The 19,087-nt window shown below is 40.7% G+C and overlaps 1 protein-coding gene across 2 annotated transcripts in view; it reads left to right on the top strand.

Moving 5' to 3' along the window:
* LOC124137351 (cytoplasmic tRNA 2-thiolation protein 1-like) overlaps nt 1-19,087 on the top strand; it is a 43,472-nt gene that overhangs the window by 9,233 nt on the left and 15,152 nt on the right. For both annotated transcript variants that reach the window (XM_046503617.2, XM_046503616.2), the window contains exons 2-3: nt 13,557-13,680; nt 13,879-13,997. In XM_046503617.2, the coding sequence (XP_046359573.1) occupies nt 13,557-13,680; nt 13,879-13,997 (243 nt within the window). The remainder of the gene's footprint in view (nt 1-13,556; nt 13,681-13,878; nt 13,998-19,087) is intronic.

Here is a 19,087-nt window from a genome sequence, read left to right as displayed (position 1 = left end):
CTGTGTCTGTAAAAGTAGACAGGTACAACATAGACCTCTGTCAGTTGACTGTGTCTGTAAAAGTAGACAGGTACAACATAGACCTCTGTCAGTTGACTGTGTCTGTAAAAGTAGACAGGTACAACATAGACCTCTGTCAGTTGACTATGTCTGTGAAGGACTAGATATAGGTACAACATAGACCTCTGTCAGTTGACTGTGTCTGTAAAAGTAGACAGGTACAACATAGACCTCTGTCAGTTGACTGTGTCTGTAAAAGTAGACAGGTACAACATAGACCTCTGTCAGTTGACTGTGTCTGTAAAAGTAGACAGGTACAGCATAGACCTCTGTCAGTTGACTATGTCTGTAAAAGTAGACAGGTACACCATAGACCTCTGTCAGTTGACTGTGTCTGTGAAGGACTAGATATAGGTACAACATAGACCTCTGTGTGTTGACTGTGTCTGTAAAAGAAGACAGGTACAACATAGACCTCTGTCAGTTGACTATGTCAGTAAAAGTAGACAGGTACAGCATAGACCTCTGTCAGTTGACTATGTCAGTAAAAGTAGACAGGTACAGCATAGACCTCTGTCAGTTGACTGTGTCTGTGAAAGTAGACAAGTACAACATAGACCTCTGTCAGTTGACTGTGTCTGTAAAAGTAGACAGGTACAATTAGGCAATTAGGACCTTAGTCAGTTGACTGTCTTGTTTGCATGGTGAGTGCATGGCCAGTGTTCCTGTTGTGGTACATGCTGTTACTGTACTCAAGTTACTGTACTGAGCTGCACAGCATTCTGTGAGCATGGTGACCGTCATTTAGCACTATTGCCTGGAGATACTGATGGCACTGACGAGAGGGAAAAGTCTCAATCTGACCATGACATAATGATGGTTAAACTTTAGTTTTAATTGCCTGACTGCTCATATTAGATAGATTGGGACCCGTGAAGATTCCCGCGTAGAATAGGTCTTCAGAAACCCATGCTTGCCATTAAAGGCGACAAAAAGGATCAGGTAGTCAGGCTCTCTGACTTGGTTGATGCATGTCATCGTATCCCAATTACATGGTTTGATGCTCATGAGGTCAAGCACTGGATTGTCTGGTCCAGACTCCATTATTTACAGACTGCTGTCATATAGCTGGAATATTGAGGATTTTGTCGTTAAACAACAAACAAACAAACACGGATACCCAGGTGGGGAGGTTGTCTGTACAGCACTGTGAAGCACGAACACCCAAGTACCACTTGATGGATGTGTGTTGCGTGGTCCCTAGTGTTGTGAGGGTGTGAAGCGGCCCGCGAGGGTGACCATTATGTTGTAGGCCCCCATCTTTACATCATTAAACAGGATTACCAACAAATCGCTAACAAGATCCTACGGTTTGGAGTTTCACATATTTGCTTCCAATTCATGTGTCTGACTATGTTCCTCGTAGTTTCTTTGACCTTGACCCCTCGCTGGCACACCTGGTTATTAGAGCTGACTGCGTGTGTGAGGACAATCCCAGCGTTTCTTCATGAATTATCCTTGGGGTCTGTCCGTGTCGCCCCAGCAGGTGTTATAGGGTTTCATCCAGCCAGACACAGCAGTCGTTACTGTAGTCATCTTAATGACAGCAACAGCGATTTGTTCTTCGTTTTTACTTATGACAAAAACAAGAGCCTGTTGTTCTGGTGTGATCATAAGACAAATTTCCACTCGTTTATGGACCCCTGTTGAGAAAATGACCCCCCTCCCTCCCTTCCCGCCGGTTTAGCCCGGGCCACGGTATGTGGGGCTTATGGTGGTAACACGACACACACACCAACGCCCCGCAGAAAGCCAGGTAAGTCGTTGAGCAGCTCCCAGCTCCTCCCAACGCCGTCATTTCCCAAGACGTTTGGCCGTTTGTCATGTTGTGAATCACATATGTCACAGCCAGCGTTTTGTCAGGGCTAATGATCAGCAAGCGTGTCCCACGCCCCCCAGCACAACTAACATTCTTCACCTCGCCATACAGACATTTTACCTGTCAGCTAAGTGTATGTTTTCGAACAAATTGAAACAAGAGCTAAAAATTGACATCAGCTATACCCCTTCTTTCTACCGTAATCAATCTAGATCTGGTTCTGTATCCGTGGGGCCCAGGGACAATGGCTTCAGCTGATCGGGGTGTTCCCTGCCTTGGGGCATCCATGGATGGTCTGCACTGATCCGCCAAAACTACCTGGTGTGAAGATAACTTTTAAAACTTATTGAAAGCTACCTTCTGTGAAGATAACGTGTTAAAACTAATTTAAAGCTACCTTGTGTGAAGATAACGTGTTAAAAGGTATTTAATGCTACTTTGCATGAAGATAAAGTGTTAAAACTTATTTGAAGCTACCTTATTAGAAGATAACTTGTTAAAACTTATTCAAAGCTACCTTGTGTGAAGATAAAGTGTTAAAACTAATTTAAAGCTACCTTGTGTGAAGATAACTTGTTAAAACTTATTTAAAGCTACCTTGTGTGAAGATAACGTGTTCAAACTTATTTGAAGCTACCTTGTGTGAAGATAACGTGTTAAAAGGTATTTAATGCTACTTTGCATGAAGATAAAGTGTTAAAACTTATTTGAAGCTACCTTATTAGAAGATAACTTGTTAAAACTTATTCAAAGCTACCTTGTGTGAAGATAACATGTTAAAACTAATTTAAAGCTACCTTGTGTGAAGATAACTTGTTAAAACTTATTTGAAGCTACCTTGTGTGAAGATAACTTTGGCAAAACTTATTTGAAGCTACCTTGTGTGAAGATAACTTGTTAAAACTTATTTAAAACTACCTTGTGTGAAGATAACTTGTTAAAACTAATTTAAAGCTACCTTGTGTGAAGATAACGTGTTAAAACTTATTTGAAGCTACCTTGTGTGAAGATAACGTGTTAAAACTTATTTGAAGCTACCTCGTGTGAAGATAACATGTTAAAACTTATTTTAAGCTACCTTGTGTGAAGATAACGTGTTAAAACTTATTTTAAGCTACCTTGTGTGAAGATAACGTGTTAAAACTTATTTGAAGCTACCTTGTGTGAAGATAACGTGTTAAAACTAATTTAAAGCTACCTTGTGTGAAGATAACATGTTAAAACTAATTTAAAGCTACCTTGTGTGAAGATAACGTTTTAAAACTAATTTAAAGCTACCTTGTGTGAAGATAACGTGTTAAAACTAATTTAAAGCTACCTTGTGTGAAGATAACGTGTTAAAACTTATTTGAAGCTACCTTGTGTGAAGATAACTTTGGCAAAACTTATTTGAAGCTACCTTGTGTGAAGATAACGTGTTAAAACTTATTTGAAGCTACCTTGTGTGAAGATAACTTTGGCAAAACTTATTTGAAGCTACCTTGTGTGAAGATAACTTTGGCAAAACTTATTTGAAGCTACCTTGTGTGAAGATAACTTTGGCAAAACTTATTTGAAGCTACCTTGTGTGAAGATAACTTGTTAAAACTAATTTAAAGCTACCTTGTGTGAAGATAACGTGTTAAAACTTATTTGAAGCTACCTTGTGTGAAGATAACGTGTTAAAACTTATTTGAAGCTACCTTGTGTGAAGATAACATGTTAAAACTTATTTGAAGCTACCTTGTGTGAAGATAACGTTTTAAAACTTATTTGAAGCTATCTTGTGTGAAGATAACGTGTTAAAACTTATTTGAAGCTACCTTTGTGAAGATAACTTGTTAAAACTTATTTGAAGCTACCTTGTGTGAAGATAACTTGTTAAAACTTATTTAAAGCTACCTTGTGTGAAGATAACGTGTTAAAACGTATTTGAAGCTACCTTGTGTAAAGATAACATGTTAAAACTTATTTGAAGCTACCTTGTGTGAAGATAACATGTTAAAACTTATTTGAAGCTACCTTGTGTGAAGATAACGTGTTAAAACTTATTTGAAGCTACCTTGTGTGAAGATAACGTGTAAAAACTTATTTGAAGCTACCTTGTGTGAAGATAACGTGTTAAAACTTATTTGAAGCTACCTTGTGTGAAGATAACTTGTTAAAACTTATTTAAAGCTACCTTGTGTGAAGATAACGTGTTAAAACGTATTTGAAGCTACCTTGTGTAAAGATAACATGTTAAAACTTATTTGAAGCTACCTTGTGTGAAGATAACATGTTAAAACTTATTTGAAGCTACCTTGTGTGAAGATAACGTGTTAAAACTTATTTGAAGCTACCTTGTGTGAAGATAACGTGTTAAAACTTATTTGAAGCTACCTTTGTGAAGATAACGTGTTAAAACTTATTTGAAGCTTCCTTGTGTGAAGATAACTTGTTAAAACTTATTTGAAGCTACCTTGTGTGAAGATAACGTGTTAAAACTTATTTGAAGCTACCTTGTGTAAAGATAACATGTTAAAACTAATTTAAAGCTACCTTGTGTGAAGATAACGTGTGAAAACTTATTTGAAGCTACCTTGTGTGAAGATAACGTGTTAAAACTTATTTGAAGCTACCTTGTGTGAAGATAATGTGTTAAAACTTATTTGAAGCTACCTTGTGTGAAGATAACGTGTGAAAACTTATTTGAAGCTACCTTGTGTGAAGATAACGTGTTAAAACTAATTTAAAGCTACCTTGTGTGAAGATAACATGTTAAAACGTATTTGAAGCTACCTTGTGTGAAGATAACGTTTTAAAACTAATTTAAAGCTACCTTGTGTGAAGATAACGTGTTAAAACTAATTTAAAGCTACCTTGTGTGAAGATAACGTGTTAAAACTTATTTTAAGCTACCTTGTGTGAAGATAACTTGTTAAAACTTATTCAAAGCTACCTTGTGTGAAGATAACATGTTAAAACTAATTTAAAGCTACCTTGTGTGAAGATAACATGTTAAAACTTATTTGAAGCTACCTTATTAGAAGATAACGTGTTAAAACGTATTTGAAGCTACCTTGTGTGAAGATAACGTGTTAAAACTTATTTGAAGCTACCTTGTGTGAAGATAACTTGTTAAAACTTATTTAAAGCTACCTTGTGTGAAGATAACGTGTTAAAACGTATTTGAAGCTACCTTGTGTAAAGATAACATGTTAAAACTTATTTGAAGCTACCTTGTGTGAAGATAACATGTTAAAACTTATTTGAAGCTACCTTGTGTGAAGATAACGTGTTAAAACTTATTTGAAGCTACCTTGTGTGAAGATAACGTGTTAAAACTTATTTGAAGCTACCTTTGTGAAGATAACGTGTTAAAACTTATTTGAAGCTTCCTTGTGTGAAGATAACTTGTTAAAACTTATTTGAAGCTACCTTGTGTGAAGATAACGTGTTAAAACTTATTTGAAGCTACCTTGTGTAAAGATAACATGTTAAAACTAATTTAAAGCTACCTTGTGTGAAGATAACGTGTGAAAACTTATTTGAAGCTACCTTGTGTGAAGATAACGTGTTAAAACTTATTTGAAGCTACCTTGTGTGAAGATAATGTGTTAAAACTTATTTGAAGCTACCTTGTGTGAAGATAACGTGTGAAAACTTATTTGAAGCTACCTTGTGTGAAGATAACGTGTTAAAACTAATTTAAAGCTACCTTGTGTGAAGATAACATGTTAAAACGTATTTGAAGCTACCTTGTGTGAAGATAACGTTTTAAAACTAATTTAAAGCTACCTTGTGTGAAGATAACGTGTTAAAACTAATTTAAAGCTACCTTGTGTGAAGATAACGTGTTAAAACTTATTTGAAGCTACCTTGTGTGAAGATAACTTGTTAAAACTTATTCAAAGCTACCTTGTGTGAAGATAACATGTTAAAACTAATTTAAAGCTACCTTGTGTGAAGATAACATGTTAAAACTTATTTGAAGCTACCTTATTAGAAGATAACGTGTTAAAACGTATTTGAAGCTACCTTGTGTGAAGATAACATGTTAAAACTAATTTAAAGCTACCTTGTGTGAAGATAACTTGTTAAAACTTATTTGAAGCTATCTTGTGTGAAGATAACGTTTTAAAACTTAGTTGAAGCTATCTTGTGTGAAGATAACGTGTTAAAACTTATTTGAAGCTACCTTTGTGAAGATAACTTGTTAAAACTTATTTGAAGCTACCTTGTGTGAAGATAACTTGTTAAAACTTATTTGAAGCTACCTTGTGTGAAGATAACGTTTTAAAACTTATTTGAAGCTACCTTGTGTGAAGATAACTTGTTAAAACTTATTTGAAGCTACCTTTGTGAAGATAACGTGTTAAAACTTATTTGAAGCTACCTTGTGTGAAGATAACTTGTTAAAACTTATTTGAAGCTACCTTGTGTGAAGATAACATGTTAAAACTTATTTGAAGCTACCTTGTGTGAAGATAACTTGTTAAAACTTATTTGAAGCTACCTTGTGTGAAGATAACATGTTAAAACTTATTTAAAGCTACCTTGTGTGAAGATAACGTTTTAAAACTTATTTGAAGCTACCTTGTGTGAAGATAACATGTTAAAACTAATTTAAAGCTACCTTGTGTGAAGATAACGTGTTAAAACTAATTTAAAGCTACCTTGTGTGAAGATAACATGTTAAAACTAATTTAAAGCTACCTTGTGTGAAGATAACATGTTAAAACTTATTTGAAGCTACCTTTTGTGAAGATAACTTGTTAAAACTTATTTGAAGCTACCTTGTGTGAAGATAACATGTTAAAACTAATTTAAAGCTACCTTGTGTGAAGATAACTTGTTAAAACTAATTTAAAGCTACCTTGTGTGAAGATAACATGTTAAAACTAATTTAAAGCTACCTTGTGTGAAGATAACATGTTAAAACTAATTTGAAGCTACCTTGTGTGAAGATAACTTGTTAAAACTTATTTGAAGCTACCTTTTGTGAAGATAACTTGTTAAAACTTATTTGAAGCTACCTTGTGTGAAGATAACATGTTAAAACTAATTTAAAGCTACCTTGTGTGAAGATAACGTGTTAAAACTAATTTAAAGCTACCTTGTGTGAAGATAACATGTTAAAACGTATTTGAAGCTACCTTGTGTGAAGATAACGTTTTAAAACTAATTTAAAGCTACCTTGTGTGAAGATAACGTGTTAAAACTAATTTAAAGCTACCTTGTGTGAAGATAACGTGTTAAAACTTATTTGAAGCTACCTTGTGTGAAGATAACTTGTTAAAACTTATTCAAAGCTACCTTGTGTGAAGATAACATGTTAAAACTAATTTAAAGCTACCTTGTGTGAAGATAACATGTTAAAACTTATTTGAAGCTACCTTATTAGAAGATAACGTGTTAAAACGTATTTGAAGCTACCTTGTGTGAAGATAACATGTTAAAACTAATTTAAAGCTACCTTGTGTGAAGATAACTTGTTAAAACTTATTTGAAGCTATCTTGTGTGAAGATAACGTTTTAAAACTTAGTTGAAGCTATCTTGTGTGAAGATAACGTGTTAAAACTTATTTGAAGCTACCTTTGTGAAGATAACTTGTTAAAACTTATTTGAAGCTACCTTGTGTGAAGATAACTTGTTAAAACTTATTTGAAGCTACCTTGTGTGAAGATAACGTTTTAAAACTTATTTGAAGCTACCTTGTGTGAAGATAACTTGTTAAAACTTATTTGAAGCTACCTTTGTGAAGATAACGTGTTAAAACTTATTTGAAGCTACCTTGTGTGAAGATAACTTGTTAAAACTTATTTGAAGCTACCTTGTGTGAAGATAACATGTTAAAACTTATTTGAAGCTACCTTGTGTGAAGATAACTTGTTAAAACTTATTTGAAGCTACCTTGTGTGAAGATAACATGTTAAAACTTATTTAAAGCTACCTTGTGTGAAGATAACGTTTTAAAACTTATTTGAAGCTACCTTGTGTGAAGATAACATGTTAAAACTAATTTAAAGCTACCTTGTGTGAAGATAACGTGTTAAAACTAATTTAAAGCTACCTTGTGTGAAGATAACATGTTAAAACTAATTTAAAGCTACCTTGTGTGAAGATAACATGTTAAAACTAATTTAAAGCTACCTTGTGTGAAGATAACTTGTTAAAACTTATTTGAAGCTACCTTTTGTGAAGATAACTTGTTAAAACTTATTTGAAGCTACCTTGTGTGAAGATAACATGTTAAAACTAATTTAAAGCTACCTTGTGTGAAGATAACGTGTTAAAACTAATTTAAAGCTACCTTGTGTGAAGATAACATGTTAAAACTAATTTAAAGCTACCTTGTGTGAAGATAACATGTTAAAACTAATTTGAAGCTACCTTGTGTGAAGATAACTTGTTAAAACTTATTTGAAGCTACCTTTTGTGAAGATAACTTGTTAAAACTTATTTGAAGCTACCTTGTGTGAAGATAACATGTTAAAACTAATTTAAAGCTACCTTGTGTGAAGATAACGTTTTAAAACTTATTTGAAGCTACCTTGTGTGAAGATAACATGTTAAAACTAATTTAAAGCTACCTTGTGTGAAGATAACATGTTAGAACTAATTTAAAGCTACCTTGTGTGAAGATAACATGTTAAAACTAATTTAAAGCTACCTTGTGTGAAGATAACGTGTTAAAACTAATTTAAAGCTACCTTGTGTGAAGATAACGTGTTAAAACTTATTTGAAGCTACCTTGTGTGAAGATAACGTGTTAAAACTTATTTGAAGCTACCTTGTGTGAAGATAACGTGTTAAAACTTATTTGAAGCTACCTTGTGTGAAGATAACTTGTTAAAACTAATTTAAAGCTACCTTGTGTGAAGATAACGTTTTAAAACTTATTTGAAGCTACCTTGTGTGAAGATAACGTGTTAAAACTAATTTAAAGCTACCTTGTTTGAAGATAACGTGTTAAAACTTATTTGAAGCTACCTTGTGTGAAGATAACTTGTTAAAACTTATTTGAAGCTACCTTGTGTGAAGATAACGTGTTAAAACTTATTTGAAGCTACCTTGTGTGAAGATAACGTGTTAAAACTTATTTGAAGCTACCTTGTGTGAAGATAACATGTTAAAACTTATTTGAAGCTACCTTGTGTGAAGATAACGTGTTAAAACTTATTTGAAGCTACCTTGTGTGAAGATAACGTGTTAAAACTTATTTGAAGCTACCTTGTGTGAAGATAACTTTGGCAAAACTTATTTGAAGCTACCTTGTGTGAAGATAACATGTTAAAACTAATTTTAAGCTACCTTGTGTGAAGATAACGTGTTAAAACGTATTTGAAGCTACCTTGTGTGAAGATAACGTGTGAAAACTTATTTGAAGCTACCTTGTGTGAAGATAATGTCTTAAAACTTATTATTCCCTACCACAAAGTGGGGTGGGGGATATAGGAAAGGGGTTTGACCATCTGTCAGTCCTTCCGTCAGACCCTTCTCAATGTGGGCATATTAACTTTAAAACTATTTAAGTCAGAGATATGAAATTTTACACACTGATTTGACTGGACATGATCTTAAATGACGTCAAAAATTGGTTTTGTAAATTCATTTTTGACAGAGTTATGACCATGAATGTGACACGAAGGCTAACGGAAGGGCTCTTACAGGGTGTGGAAAGTCTAAATCTAAATTAGGATGTAATGATTCACCGATACCTAAGATATCATCGATACCTCGGTACTCACGATTCTTGAATTGTCAGTTTGTGAGATCGCGGTACTCAATAAATAGAACAGGAACACATAATTACCTCCCGTAATGGCAGAAGTAGCACAGAGCCCCCTGTAAGTGTGGCAGAAGTAGCACAGAGCCCCCTGTAAGTGTGGCAGAAGTAGCACATAGCCCCCTGTAAGTGTGGCAGAAGTAGCACAGAGCCCCCTGTAGGTATGGCAGAAGTAGCACAGAGCCCCTTGTAAGTGTGGCAGAAGTAGCACAGAGCCCCCTGTAAGTGTGGCAGAAGTAGCACAGAGCCCCCTGTAAGTATGGCAGAAGTAGCACAGAGCCCCCTATAAGTGTGGCAGAAGTAGCACAGAGCCCCCTGTAAGTGTGGCAGAAGTAGCACAGAGCCCCCTGTAAGTGTGGCAGAAGTAGCACAGAGCCCCCTGTAAGTATGGCAGAAGTAGCACAGAGCCCCCTGTAAGTGTGGCAGAAGTAGCACAGAGCCCCCTGTAAGTGTGGCAGAAGTAGCACAGAGCCCCCTGTAAGTGTGGCAGAAGTAGCACAGAGCCTCCTGTAAGTGTGGCAGAACGCTCTGTCAGCATAGACTAGGACACTCCAGCACACCAAAACAGCAGAAGTTAAGCAACTCGAACAGTGAAAGAGACAGATCACTGCTTAACCACGATACATTGATATCAGACTTGGACTATTCAGCCAACATGGCGGACGGATATAACGAACAGGGTGGAATACACCTCCGTGCACTCTTTTTGGATGTGTTGTCAAACTTTGTGACAGGAAAACTTAATGTGAGTGAAAAAAGCCTCCACTTGAGAACTATCATAGACTTGGGTGGCCATCAACGTCACCTCTCACTAAACCTCGACCTATCATCGCCAGGGTTTTGTTAAGGGCACAGAGGCTCCAGATGGTAAATGAAGGAGAGGAGACACCTTTCTGTGTCAGGGAAGATCTTCTAAAGCAGGACCTCGAGGCTAAAAGACTCCTACAGCCAGTGATGTCACAGATTTGACAGGGGACAAAGTTCGGTTTATCAAGGGTAAATTGTTTATAAATGGGATTCAGTACCGCCCTTAATGTGACAGGACTGCATGTGATGAGGCAACTCTACTTGATGATACATGAAGCAGACATAAAATCACTATATTGGATAAATCCCTTCTTTTCTCTTCTTCACTGTTTCTTCATATTGACGTGTTTGGTTTTCCCTTACCATTAGAGCACAAATTGTTTTTGTTAAAGTTAGGTAATCAGCATGGTAAAGACCCTGACATAAAATCATCATACTGTTTTCAATATGACGGGTACCGGTAATCAGCATGGTGAAGACCCTGACATAAAGTCATCATACTGTTTTCAATATGAGGAGTAATCAGCATGGTGAAGACCCCGACATAAAGTCATCATACTGTTTTCAATATGAGGAGTAATCAGCATGGTGAAGACCCTGACATAAAGTCATCATACTGTTTTCAATATGAGGAGTAATCAGCATGGTGAAGACCCTGACATAAAGTCATCATACAGTTTTCAATATGAGGAGTAATCAGCATGGTGAAGACCCTGACATAAAGTCATCATACTGTTGTCAATCTGTGGAGTAATCAGCATGGTGAAGACCCAGACATAAAGTCATCATACTGTTGTCAATCTGTGGAGTAATCAGCATGGTGAAGACCCTGACATAAAGTCATCATACTGTTGTCAATCTGTGGAGTAATCAGCATGGTGAAGACATTGACATAAAGTCATCATACTGTTGTCAATATGAGGAGTAATCAGCATAGTACAGACCCTGACATAAAGTCATCATACTGTTTTCAGTATGAGGAGTAATCAGCATGGTGAAGACCCTGACATAAAGTCATCATACTGTTGTCAATATGAGGAGTAATCAGCATGGTGAAGACCCCGACATAAAGTCATCATACTGTTTTCAATATGAGGAGTAATCAGCATGGTGAAGACCCTGACATAAAGTCATCATACTGTTTTCAATATGAGGAGTAATCAGCATGGTGAAGACCCTGACATAAAGTCATCATACTGTTTTCAATATGAGGAGTAATCAGCATGGTGAAGACCCTGACATAAAGTCATCATACAGTTTTCAATATGAGGAGTAATCAGCATGGTGAAGACCCTGACATAAAGTCATCATACTGTTGTCAATCTGTGGAGTAATCAGCATGGTGAAGACCCAGACATAAAGTCATCATACTGTTGTCAATCTGTGGAGTAATCAGCATGGTGAAGACCCTGACATAAAGTCATCATACTGTTGTCAATCTGTGGAGTAATCAGCATGGTGAAGACCCTGACATAAAGTCATCATACTGTTGTCAATATGAGGAGTAATCAGCATAGTACAGACCCTGACATAAAGTCATCATACTGTTTTCAGTATGAGGAGTAATCAGCATGGTGAAGACCCTGACATAAAGTCATCATACTGTTGTCAATATGAGGAGTAATCAGCATAGTACAGACCCTGACATAAAGTCATCATACTGTTTTCAGTATGAGGAGTAATCAGCATGGTGAAGACCCTGACATAAAGTCATCATACTGTTGTCAATATGAGGAGTAATCAGCATAGTACAGACCCTGACATAAAGTCATCATACTGTTTTCAGTATGAGGAGTAATCAGCATGGTGAAGACCCTGACATAAAGTCATCATACATTTTTCATTCTGTGGAGTAATCAGCATGGTGAAGACCCTGACATAAAGTCATCATACTGTTGTCAATCTGTGGAGTAATCAGCATGGTGAAGACCCTGACATAAAGTCATCATACTGTTTTCAATATGAGGAGTAATCAGCATGGTGAAGACCCTGACATAAAGTCATCATACTGTTTTCAATATGAGGAGTAATCAGCATGGTGAAGACCCTGACATAAAGTCATCATACTGGTTTCAATATGAGGAGTAATCAGCATAGTACAGACCCTGACATAAAGTCATCATACTGTTTTCAATATGAGGAGTAATCAGCATGGTGAAGACCCTGACATAAAGTCATCATACTGTTTTCAATATGAGGAGTAATCAGCATGGTGAAGACCCTGACATAAAGTCATCATACTGGTTTCAATATGAGGAGCAGCTGATATCAGGATAATGTTGCTAGTATCTGAAGATTACTATATGTACATGTGGGCTGTTTAACTTTTCATTTTAGTGTCAAGATTCAATGGTAACAAAGTGTGATAATCCTTTTGTTTTTGTTCTTTTGTTATGGTGACATGTTTGAGAATAAGTATTTTTTACTCTGACATGAAATGCAAGTTGTTATGGTTCAAAAGATTATATACAGGTAAATCTTTTACATTAAGACCAGTAATTGGATTGCTGGATTATTGGCTATTATATTTTGATGCTGACGGGAGGTTTGAGTGTAAGCTTTGTTCCCCCTTATCAGTTAAATACACTCAGCTGAAACCTTTACATTAGGGTCTCAGCAGAAGGAGTAAACTTTGGTAGCTTGATTCCATTTTGTTTATGTTCTATTTTGGTACATATTTGTGATTAGTTCTAGTTATTGTTGGGGCACTGGTGGCCTAGTCATCTAAGGCGCCGTGATTCGCTGTGCAGAGTTGCGTCCCTTGGGCATGCCAGAAACCTATGATTGTGGGTTTGAATCCCGATTCGCCCCGAATATGTTTCTAGGTTGTGCCCTCGGTCTTTTCAACTGCCCTCCTTCGTCGGGCCGTTAATGGAAGACCTCGGGCTTCTGCAAATGATAATGCCCTGAAAAATAGCGTTACCCTTATATTAATCTATGACTTGTTTGACTGGGCTTCTGTCTACTTGGTATTTATCTATGAGCTGTTTGACTTGGCGCCAGTCTGCCTGGTATTAATGTTTGACTTGTTTGACAGGGTGCCAGTCTACTTGGTATCTACTTGCTATGTAGAGATGCTTTGTGAGGCTCCAGTCTACAGATGGTATCTCTGCTTGTAGGGGGATGCTCTGTGCAAGGACTGCTTCTTTTCCGCCTTCGAGGAGGAGGTCCACCACACCATCACCTCGGCTGGGCTGTTCACGCCAGGGGAGACAATCGCTGTGGGAGCATCTGGCGGCAAGGGTGAGATAGATAGGACTTCATCGGCATCTTGTGACATATTCTTTCACTGAAAAATATCAAAATGTGTATCAATAAAATGGCGTCGAGATTAATAGTTTAGTGAATTCATAATTGATTGAATCCTATCTGTATTGTGGTACATCTTAACATGTATGACAGCACACAACGTCTATGACAGCCTGCGTTCTCATTTACCAGACTCCACCGTCCTGGCGTACGTGTTGAAACTGCTCAACCAGAGATACAACTACAATGTACAGCTGATCCTGCTGTCTGTAGACGAGGGGATCACAGGCTACAGGGATGACTCGCTGGAGGTACGTGTACCTGATACTGTCTGTAGATGAGGGGATCACAGGTTGGTGTACCTGATACTGTGTAGATGAGGGGATCACAGGTTGGTGTACCTGATACTGTCTGTAGATGAGGGGATCACAGGTTGGTGTACCTGATACTGTCTGTAGATGAGGGGATCACAGGTTGGTGTACCTGATACTGTCTGTAGACGAGGGGATCACAGGTTGGTGTACCTGATACTGTCTGTAGATGAGGGGGCCACAGGTTGGTGTACCTGATACTGTCTGTAGATGAGGGGGCCACAGGTTGGTGTACCTGATACTGTCTGTAGATGAGGGGATCACAGGATGGTGTACCTGATACTGTCTATAGATGAGGGTGTCACAGGTTGGTGTACCTGATACTGTCTGTAGACGAGGGTGTCACAGGTTGGTGTACCTGATACTGTCTGTAGATGAGGGGATCACAGGCTACAGGGATGACTCGCTGGAGGTACATGTACCTGATACTGTCTGTAGATGAGGGGATCACAGGTTGGTGTACCTGATACTGTCTGTAGATGAGGGGATCACAGGTTGGTGTACTTGATACTGCCTGTAGATGAGGGGGTCACAGGTTGGTGTACCTGATACTGTCTGTAGATGAGGGGATCACAGGTTGGTGTACCTGATACTGTCTGTAGACGAGGGGATCACAGGTTGGTGTACCTGATACTGTCTGTAGATGAGGGGGCCACAGGTTGGTGTACCTGATACTGTCTGTAGATGAGGGGGCCACAGGTTGGTGTACCTGATACTGTCTGTAGATGAGGGGATCACAGGATGGTGTACCTGATACTGTCTGTAGACGAGGGGGCCACAGGTTGGTGTACCTGATACTGTCTGTAGACGAGGGGGTCACAGGTTGGTGTACCTGATACTGTCTGTAGATGAGGGGGATCACAGGTTGGTGTACCTGATACTGTCTGTAGACAAGGGGGGCACAGGTTGGTGTACCTGATACTGTCTGTAGATGAGGGGATCACAGGATGGTGTACCTGATACTGTCTGTAGACGAGGGGGCCACAGGTTGGTGTACCTGATACTGTCTGTAGACGAGGGGGTCACAGGTTGGTGTACCTGATACTGTCTGTAGATGAGGGTGTCACAGGTTGGTGTACCTGATACTGCCTGTAGATGAGGGGGTCACAGGTTGGTGTACCTGATACTGTCTGTAGATCAGGGGATCACAGGTTGGTGTACCTGATACTGTGTAGATGAGGGGATCACAGGTTGGCACCTGATACTGTCTGTAGATGAGGGGATCACAGGTTGGTGTACCTGATACTGTGTAGACGAGGGGGCCACAGGTTGGTGTACCTGATACTGTCTGTAGATGAGGGGGTCACAGGTTGGTGTACCTGATACTGTCTGTAGATGAGGGGGCCACAGGTTGGTGTACCTGATACTGTCTGTAGATGAGGGGGTCACAGGTTGGTGTACCTGATACTGTCTGTAGATGAGGGGGTCACAGGTTGGTGTACCTGATACTGTCTGTAGATGAGGGGGTCACAGGTTGGTGTACCTGATACTGTCTGTAGATGAGGGGGTCACAGGTTGGTGTACCTGATACTGTCTGTAGACGAGGGGGCCACAGGTTGGTGTACCTGATACTGTCTGTAGATGAGGGGGCCACAGGTTGGTGTACCTGATACTGTCTGTAGATGAGGGAGTCACAGGTCGGTGTACCTGATACTGTCTGTAGACAAGGGGGTCACAGGCTACAGGGATGACTCGCTGGAGGCACGTGTACCTGATACTGTCTGTAGATGAGGGGATCACAGGTTGGTGTACCTGATACTGTCTGTAGACAAGGGGGCCACAGGTTGGTGTACCTGATACTGTCTGTAGATGAGGGGGTCACAGGTTGGTGTACCTGATACTGTCTGTAGACGAGGGGGCCACAGGTTGGTGTACCTGATACTGTCTGTAGATGAGGGGGCCACAGGTTGGTGTACCTGATACTGTCTGTAGATGAGGGAGTCACAGGTCGGTGTACCTGATACTGTCTGTAGACAAGGGGGTCACAGGCTACAGGGATGACTCGCTGGAGGCACGTGTACCTGATACTGTCTGTAGATGAGGGAGTCACAGGTTGGTGTACCTGATACTGTCTGTAGACGAGGGGGCCACAGGTTGGTGTACCTGATACTGTCTGTAGACAAGGGGGTCACAGGCTTCAGGGATGACTCGCTGGAGGCACGTGTACCTGATACTGTCTGTAGATGAGGGAGTCACAGGTCGGTGTACCTGATACTGTCTGTAGACAAGGGGATCACAGGCTACAGGGATCACTCGCTGGAGGTACATGTACCTGATACTGTCTATAGATGAGGGTGTCACAGGTTGGTGTACCTGATACTGTCTATAGATGAGGGTGTCACAGGTTGGTGTACCTGATACTGTCTGTAGACGAGGGTGTCACAGGTTGGTGTACCTGATACTGTCTGTAGATGAGGGGATCACAGGCTACAGGGATGACTCGCTGGAGGTACATGTACCTGATACTGTCTGTAGATGAGGGGATCACAGGTTGGTGTACCTGATACTGTCTGTAGATGAGGGGATCACAGGTTGGTGTACTTGATACTGCCTGTAGATGAGGGGGTCACAGGTTGGTGTACCTGATACTGTCTGTAGACGAGGGGGCCACAGGTTGGTGTACCTGATACTGTCTGTAGACGAGGGGGCCACAGGTTGGTGTACCTGATACTGTCTGTAGATGAGGGGGCCACAGGTTGGTGTACCTGATACTGTCTGTAGATGAGGGAGTCACAGGTCGGTGTACCTGATACTGTCTATAGATGAGGGTGTCACAGGTTGGTGTACCTGATACTGTCTGTAGACGAGGGGGCCACAGGTTGGTGTACCTGATACTGTCTGTACACAAGGGGGTCACAGGCTACAGGGATGACTCGCTGGAGGCACGTGTACCTGATACTGTCTGTAGATGAGGGAGTCACAGGTCGGTGTACCTGATACTGTCTGTAGACAAGGGGATCACAGGCTACAGGGATCACTCGCTGGAGGTACATGTACCTGATACTGTCTATAGATGAGGGTGTCACAGGTTGGTGTACCTGATACTGTCTATAGATGAGGGTGTCACAGGTTGGTGTACCTGATACTGTCTGTAGACGAGGGGGCCACAGGTTGGTGTACCTGATACTGTCTGTAGACGAGGGGGCCACAGGTTGGTGTACCTGATACTGTCTGTAGACGAGGGGGCCACAGGTTGGTGTACCTGATACTGTCTGTAGATGAGGGTGTCACAGGTTGGTGTACCTGATATTGTCTGTAGACGAGGGGATCACAGGTTGGTGTACCTGATACTGTCTGTAGATGAGGGTGTCACAGGTTGGTGTACCTGATACTGTCTGTAGACGAGGGGGTCACAGGTTGGTGTACCTGATACTGTCTGTAGATGAGGGGGTCACAGGTTGGTGTACCTGATACTGTCTGTAGACGAGGGGGCCACAGGTTGGTGTACCTGATACTGTCTGTAGATGAGGGGGCCACAGGTTGGTGTACCTGATACTGTCTGTAGACGAGGGGGTCACAGGTTGGTGTACCTGATACTGTCTATAGATGAGGGTGTCACAGGTTGGTGTACCTGATACTGTCTGTAGACGAGGGGGCCACAGGTTGGTGTACCTGATACTGTCTGTAGATGAGGGGGCCACAGGTTGGTGTACCTGATACTGTCTGTAGATGAGGGGGCCACAGGTTGGTGTACCTGATACTGTCTGTAGATGAGGGGATCACAGGATGGTGTACCTGATACTGTCTATAGATGAGGGTGTCACAGGTTGGTGTACCTGATACTGTCTGTAGACGAGGGTGTCACAGGTTGGTGTACCTGATACTGTCTGTAGATGAGGGGATCACAGGCTACAGGGATGACTCGCTGGAGGTACATGTACCTGATACTGTCTGTAGATGAGGGGATCACAGGTTGGTGTACCTGATACTGTCTGTAGATGAGGGGATCACAGGTTGGTGTACTTGATACTGCCTGTAGATGAGGGGGTCACAGGTTGGTGTACCTGATACTGTCTGTAGATGAGGGGATCACAGGTTGGTGTACCTGATACTGTCTGTAGACGAGGGGATCACAGGTTGGTGTACCTGATACTGTCTGTAGATGAGGGGGCCACAGGTTGGTGTACCTGATACTGTCTGTAGATGAGGGGGCCACAGGTTGGTGTACCTGATACTGTCTGTAGATGAGGGGATCACAGGATGGTGTACCTGATACTGTCTGTAGACGAGGGGGCCACAGGTTGGTGTACCTGATACTGTCTGTAGACGAGGGGGTCACAGGTTGGTGTACCTGATACTGTCTGTAGATGAGGGGGATCACAGGTTGGTGTACCTGATACTGTCTGTAGACAAGGGGGGCACAGGTTGGTGTACCTGATACTGTCTGTAGATGAGGGGATCACAGGATGGTGTACCTGATACTGTCTGTAGACGAGGGGGCCACAGGTTGGTGTACCTGATACTGTCTGTAGACGAGGGGGTCACAGGTTGGTGTACCTGATACTGTCTGTAGATGAGGGTGTCACAGGTTGGTGTACCTGATACTGCCTGTAGATGAGGGGGTCACAGGTTGGTGTACCTGATACTGTCTGTAGATCAGGGGATCACAGGTTGGTGTACCTGATACTGTGTAGATGAGGGGATCACAGGTTGGCACCTGATACTGTCTGTAGATGAGGGGATCACAGGTTGGTGTACCTGATACTGTGTAGACGAGGGGGCCACAGGTTGGTGTACCTGATACTGTCTGTAGATGAGGGGGTCACAGGTTGGTGTACCTGATACTGTCTGTAGATGAGGGGGCCACAGGTTGGTGTACCTGATACTGTCTGTAGATGAGGGGGTCACAGGTTGGTGTACCTGATACTGTCTGTAGATGAGGGGGTCACAGGTTGGTGTACCTGATACTGTCTGTAGATGAGGGGGTCACAGGTTGGTGTACCTGATACTGTCTGTAGATGAGGGGGTCACAGGTTGGTGTACCTGATACTGTCTGTAGACGAGGGGGCCACAGGTTGGTGTACCTGATA

The sequence above is a fragment of the Haliotis rufescens genome, unplaced genomic scaffold (genome assembly GCF_023055435.1).
Source record: "Haliotis rufescens isolate VD_foot unplaced genomic scaffold, xgHalRufe1.0.p SCAF_26, whole genome shotgun sequence".
NCBI lineage: Eukaryota > Metazoa > Mollusca > Gastropoda > Lepetellida > Haliotidae > Haliotis > Haliotis rufescens.
Note: the sequence above shows the minus strand (reverse complement) of the source record. Positions and strands in the feature narration are given on the sequence as shown.